Genomic DNA, 6,071 nt, shown 5'->3' with positions numbered 1-6,071 from the left:
GCTGAAATCTTTCAGCACCAAGGACAGTTGTTCATCCAAACACTCCAGCTAAGCTGTCCATCTGCAATAGTAACCTTTCTGCAGCTAGGGGAAATGTCAGTGTGAACGAATTCATGGTAAGTAGATACACGCTCCTATTAATTTCACCTCAGAGGGGCCGCTCTCTGTCATGGACCTGGGAGTGATTACCGTTGACATTCTCCTTTAACATACTTGAGGAACCAACCAAACTTCCCAGGGAGGAACACACCAGTGGAGGGGCGAAGGAGTGGAGCCCGGGTCCATTTACATTTTAATTGGCTCTCCAGGTTAATTGGTTCCTCCCTGTGACGCCTGGTTGGTTCCTCCCTGTAACGCCTGGTTGGTTCCTCCCTGTGACGCCTGGTTGGTTCCACCCTGTGACGCCTGGTTGGTTCCTCCCTGTGACGCCTGGTTGGTTCCTCCCTGTGACGCCTGGTTGGTTCCACCCTGTAACGCCTGGTTGGTTCCTCCCTGTGACGCCTGGTTGGTTCCTCCCTGTGACGCCTGGTTGGTTCCTCCCTGTGACGCCTGGTTGGTTCCTCCCTGTGACGCATGGTTGGTTCCACCCTGTGACGCCTGGTTGGTTCCTCCCTGTGACGCCTGGTTGGTTCCTCCCTGTGACTCCTGGTTGGTTCCTCCCTGTGACGCATGGTTGGTTCCTCCCTGTGACGCCTGGTTGGTTCCTCCCTGTGACGCCTGGTTGGTTCCACCCTGTGACGCCTGGTTGGTTCCTCCCTGTGACGCCTGGTTGGTTCCTCCCTGTGATGCCTTTGGGTTGTGCCGTGGCGGAGATCTTTGTGGGCTATACTCGGCCTTGTCTCAAGATGGTAAGTTGGTGGTTGAAGATATCCCTCTAGTGGTGTGGGGGCTGTGCTTTGGCAAAGTGGGTGGGGTTACATCCTTCCTGTTTGGCCCTGTCCGGGGGTGTCCTCGGATGGGGCCACAGTGTCTCCTGACCCCTCCTGTCTCAGCCTCCAGTATTTATGCTGCAGTAGTTTATGTGTCGGGGGGCTAGGGTCAGTTTGTTATATCTGGAGTACTTCTCCTGTCCTATTCGGTGTCCTGTGTGAATTTAAGTGTGTTCTCTCTAATTCTCTCTTTCTCTCTTTCTTTCTCTCTCTCGGAGGACCTGAGCCCTAGGACCATGCCTCAGGACTACCTGACATGATGACTCCTTGCTGTCCCCAGTCCACCTGGCCGTGCTGCTGCTCCAGTTTCAACTGTTCTGCCTTATTATTATTCGACCATGCTGGTCATTTATGAACATTTGAACATCTTGGCCATGTTCTGTTATAATCTCCACCCGGCACAGCCAGAAGAGGACTGGCCACCCCACATAGCCTGGTTCCTCTCTAGGTTTCTTCCTAGGTTTTGGCCTTTCTAGGGAGTTTTTCCTAGCCACCGCGCTTCTACACCTGCATTGCTTGCTGTTTGGGGTTTTAGGCTGGGTGATGCCAGGTTGGTTCCTCCCTGTAACGCCTGGTTGGTTCCTCCCTGTGAAGTTTGGTTGGTTCCTCCCTGGGAAGTTTGGTTGTTTCCTCCCTGTGAAGTTTGGTTGGTTCCTCCCTGGGAAGTTTGGTTGGTTCCTCCCTGTGAAGTTTGGTTGGTTCCTCCCTGGGAAGTTTGGTTGGTTCCTCCCTGTGAAGTTTGGCTGGTTCCTCCCTGTAACGCCTGGTTGGTTCCTCCCTGTGAAGTTTGGTTGGTTCCTCCCTGGGAAGTTTGGTTGGTTCCTCCCTGTGAAGTTTGGTTGGTTTCTCCCTGTGAAGTTTGGTTGGTTCCTCCCTGGGAAGTTTGGTTGGTTCCTCCCTGTGAAGTTTGGTTGGTTCCTCCCTGGGAAGTTTGGTTGGTTCCTCCCTGGGAAGTTTGGTTGGTTCCTCCCTGTGAAGTTTGGTTGGTTCCTCCCTGGGAAGTTTGGTTGTTTCCTCCCTGGGAAGTTTGGTTGGTTCCTCCCTGTGAAGTTTGGTTGGTTCCTCCCTGGGAAGTTTGGTTGGTTCCTCCCTGTGAAGTTTGGTTGGTTCCTCCCTGGGAAGTTTGGTTGGTTCCTCCCTGGGAAGTTTGGTCGGTTCCTCCCTGTGAAGTTTGGTTGGTTCCTCCCTGGGAAGTTTGGTTGGTTCCTCCCTGTGAAGTTTGGTTGGTTCCTCCCTGGGAAGTTTGGTTGGTTCCTTCCTGTAATGCCTGGTTGGTTCCTCCACTGTGATGCTAAAATGTAAATGGACCCCGGCTCCACTTCTCCACTCCTCCACTCCTCCACTGCTGCACCAAATTCAATATCATGTAGTGGTCCCACGGAGCAGCTATCCAAGGTGACTTAAGTATGTTAAAGGAGAATGTCAACGGTAATCACTCCCAGGTCCATGACAGAGAGCGGCCCCTCTGAGAGGGAAATTAATAGGAGCGTGTATCTACTTACCATGAATTCATTCACACTGACATTTCCCCTAGCTGCAGAAAGGTTACTATTGCAGATGGACAGCTTAGCTGGAGTGTTTGGAGGAACAACTGTCCTTGGTGCTGAAAGACTGCAGCTAACTCAGAATAGACTCTGGTTAACGTGAGATAATCTCTCTCTCTATCTCTCTCTATCTCGCTCTCTCTCTCTCTGCTCTCTCCTGCTCTCTCTCTCTCTCTCTCTCTGTCTCTCTCTCTCTCTCTCTCTCTCTCTCTCTCTCTCTCTCTCTCTCTCTCTCTCTCTCTCTCTCTCTCTCTCTCTCTCTGTCTCTCTCTCTCTCTCTCTGTCTCTCTCTCTCTGTCTCTGTCTCTCTCTCTCTGTCTCTCTCTGTCTCTCTCTCTCCTGCTCTCTCCTGCTCTCTCTTTCTCCTGCTCTCTCTCTCTCTCTCTCCCCTTTTCTCCTACTCTCTCCTGCTCTCTCTCTCTCTCCTTTATTTCTCCTGATCTCTCCTGCTCTCTCTCTCCCCTTTTCTCCAGCGCTCTCTCTCTCTCCCCCCTTTTCTCCTGCTCTCTCCTGCTCTCTCTCTCTCCCCTTTTCTCCTGCTCTCTCCTGCTCTCTCTCTCTCTCTCTCCCCTTTTCTCCTGCTCTCTCCTGCTCTCTCTCTCTCCCCTTTTCTCCTGCTCTCTCCTGCTCTCTCTCTCCCCCCTTTTCTCCTGCTCTCTCCTGCTCTCTCTCTCTCCCATTTTCTCCTACTCTCTCCTGCTCTCTCCCGCTCCCCCCTTTCCCCCTGCTCTCTCCTGCTCTCTCTCTCTCTACCATTTTCTCCTGCTCTATCCTGCTCTTTCTCTCACCTTCTCACTCTCCCCTTCTTTGTGCGCTTCTCTGACTCTCCTCCACGTCTCTACACTCTCTGCTATCCTCTCTCCTTTCTGTCTTTATATTCAAATACACTTTCTTATCGATCTGATCTAAATCCTGATCTGACATTGGAACAAACAGACACAAGTTAAGGACAGAGCGGTATACTGTACAGGTATACTGAATGCATAACACCAGAGTATTTAAAACTTATAAGACACAAGTTCAGGTGTGTGTGAGAGAGAGAGAGAGAGAGAGAGAGAGGTATAACTGTGTGTTGGTCTCTCTCTCTCTCTCTCTCTCTCTCTCTCTCTCTCTCTCTCTCTCTCTCTCTCTCTCTCTCTCTCTCTCTCCTGTGTGCTAATATAGTAACTCTTGGCAGAGGCACGGCTGCCACCCCCTACACTGTGTGTTGTGATTAACAGTCTCATTGTATAGTCACGCTCTGATGCTCTTTTCCTCACACATCTGTTTGTTTTTATTAGCAGATGATAGTTTATTGGCTATGGAGAGACAGAGGATGGTTTATTAGCTATTGAGAGACAGAGGATGGTTTATTAGATACGGAGAGACAGAGGATGGTTTATTAGCTATTGAGAGACAGAGGATGGTTTATTAGCTACGGAGAGACAGAGGATGGTTTATTAGCTACGGAGAGACAGAGGATGGTTTATTAGCTATTGAGAGACAGAGGATGGTTTATTAGCTATAGAGAGACAGATGATGGTTTATTAGCTATGGGGAGACAGAGGATGGTTTATTAGCTATAGAGAGACAGATGATGGTTTATTAGCTATGTAGAGACAGGGGATGGTGTATTATCTACGTAGAGACAGAGGATGGTGTATTATCTACGTAGAGACAGAGGATGGTTTAACAACACCGTGCCAATGTATATGTAGAGACAGAGGATGACAGACCATTTATATCCTTCCTGTTTGGCCCTGTCCGGGGGTGTCCTCGGATGGGGCCACAGTGTCTCCTGACCCCTCCTGTCTCAGCCTCCAGTATTTATGCTGCAGTAGTTTATGTGTCGGGGGGCTAGGGTCAGTTTGTTATATCTGGAGTACTTCTCCTGTCCTATTCGGTGTCCTGTGTGAATCTAAGTGTGCGTTCTCTAATTCTCTCCTTCTCTCTTTCTCTCTCTCGGAGGACCTGAGCCCTAGGACCATGCCCCAGGACTACCTGACATGATGACTCCTTGCTGTCCCCAGTCCACCTGGCTGTGCTGCTGCTCCAGTTTCAACTGTTCTGCCTTATTATTATTCGACCATGCTGGTCATTTATGAACATTTGAACATCTTGGCCATGTTCTGTTATAATCTCCACCCAGCACAGCCAGAAGAGGACTGGCCATCCCACATATGCTCTCTCTAATTCTCTCTTTCTTTCTCTCTCTCGGAGGACCTGAGCCATAGTCAGCCAACAATTGTGCAAGTTCTCCCACTTAAAAAGATGACAGAGGCCTTTAATTTTCATCATAGGTACACTTCAACTATGACAGACTAAGTGAGAAAAAAAATACAGAAAATCACATCGTATGGTTTTTAATGAATTTATTTGCAAATTATGGTGGAAAATAAGTATTTGGTCAATAACAAAAGTTTACCTCAATACGTTGTATTATACCCTTTGTTGGCAATGACAGAGGTCAAACGTTTTCTGTAAGTCTTCACAAGGTTTTCACACACTGTTGCTGGTATTTTGGCCCATTCCTCCATGCAGATCTCTAGAGCAGTGATGTTTTTGGGCTGTTGCTGGGCAACACGGACTTTCAACTCCCTCCAAAGATTTTCTATGGGGTTGAGATCTGGAGACTGACTAGGCCACTCCAGGACATTGAAATGCTTCTTACGAAGCCACTCCTTCCTTGCCCGGGAGGTGTGTTTGGGATCATTGTCATGCTGAAAGACCCAGCCACGTTTCATCTTCAATGCCCTTGCTGATGGAAGGAGGTTTTCACTCCAAATCTCAGGATACATGGCCCCATTCTTTCCTTTACACGGATCAGTTGTCCTGGTCCCTTTGCAGAAAAACAGCCCCAAAGCATGATGTTTCCACACCCATCCTTCACAGTAGGTATGGTGTTCTTTGGATGCAACTCAGCATTCTTTGTCCTCCAAACACGACGAGTTGAGTTTTTACCAAAAAGTTCTATTGTGGTTTCATCTGACCATATGACATTCTCCCAATCTTCTTCTGGATCATCCAAATGCTCTCTAGCAAACTTCAGACGGGCCTGGACATGTACCGGCTTAAACAGGGGGACACGTCTGACACTTCAGGATTTGAGTCCCTGGCGGCGTAGTGTGTTACTGATGGTAGGCTTTGTTACTTTGGTCCCAGCTCTCTGCAGGTCATTCACTTGGTCCCCCCGTGAGGTTCTGGGATTTTTGCTCACCGTTCTTGTGATCATTTTGACCCCACGGGGTGAGATCTTGTGTGGAGCCCCAGATCGAGGGAGATTATCAGTTGTCTTGTATGTCTTCCATTTCCTAATAATTGCTCCCACAGTTGATTTCTTCAAGCCAAGCTGCTTACCTATTGCAGATTCAGTCTTCCCAGCCTGGTGCAGGTCTACAATTTTGTTTCTGGTGTCCTTTGACAGCTCTTTGGTCTTGGCCATGGTTGGGTTTGGAGTGGGACTGTTTGAGGTTGTGGACAGGTGTCTTTTATACTGATAACAAGTTCAAACAGGTGCCATTAATACAGGTAACGAGTGGAGGACAGAGGAGCCTCTTAAAGAAGAAGTTACAGGTCTGTGAGAGCCAGAAATCTTGCTTGTTTGTAGGTGACCAAATAC

General features: G+C 48.9%; 1 protein-coding gene across 1 annotated transcript; it reads right to left on the bottom strand.

Annotated features, from left to right (window-relative positions):
* Positions 1 to 309: 309 nt before the first annotated feature.
* On the bottom strand, positions 310 to 5,684 carry LOC139382675 (S-antigen protein-like). Its single transcript, XM_071126764.1, has 2 exons — positions 5,604 to 5,684; positions 310 to 789 (listed from the first exon to the last, which is right to left on the bottom strand). The coding sequence occupies exons 1-2, from the start codon at positions 5,682 to 5,684 to the stop codon at positions 310 to 312; spliced, it is 561 nt and encodes a 186-aa protein (XP_070982865.1).
* Positions 5,685 to 6,071: the final 387 nt, after the last annotated feature.

This window comes from Oncorhynchus clarkii, chromosome 24, assembly GCF_045791955.1.
Source record: "Oncorhynchus clarkii lewisi isolate Uvic-CL-2024 chromosome 24, UVic_Ocla_1.0, whole genome shotgun sequence".
NCBI classification, from domain to species: domain Eukaryota; kingdom Metazoa; phylum Chordata; class Actinopteri; order Salmoniformes; family Salmonidae; genus Oncorhynchus; species Oncorhynchus clarkii.
This window is presented reverse-complemented; position numbering and strand designations above follow the sequence as displayed.

Bases quoted from the DNA above. Each gene is read 5' to 3' on its own strand.
- LOC139382675 (XM_071126764.1), bottom strand. From the start codon at position 5,684: ATGATCACAAGAACGGTGAGCAAAAATCCCAGAACCTCACGGGGGGAC. The intron at 790-5,603 runs GTAACAAAGCCT...CACAACCCAAAG, and splicing joins TGCAGAGAGCTGGGACCAAA to GCATCACAGGGAGGAACCAA.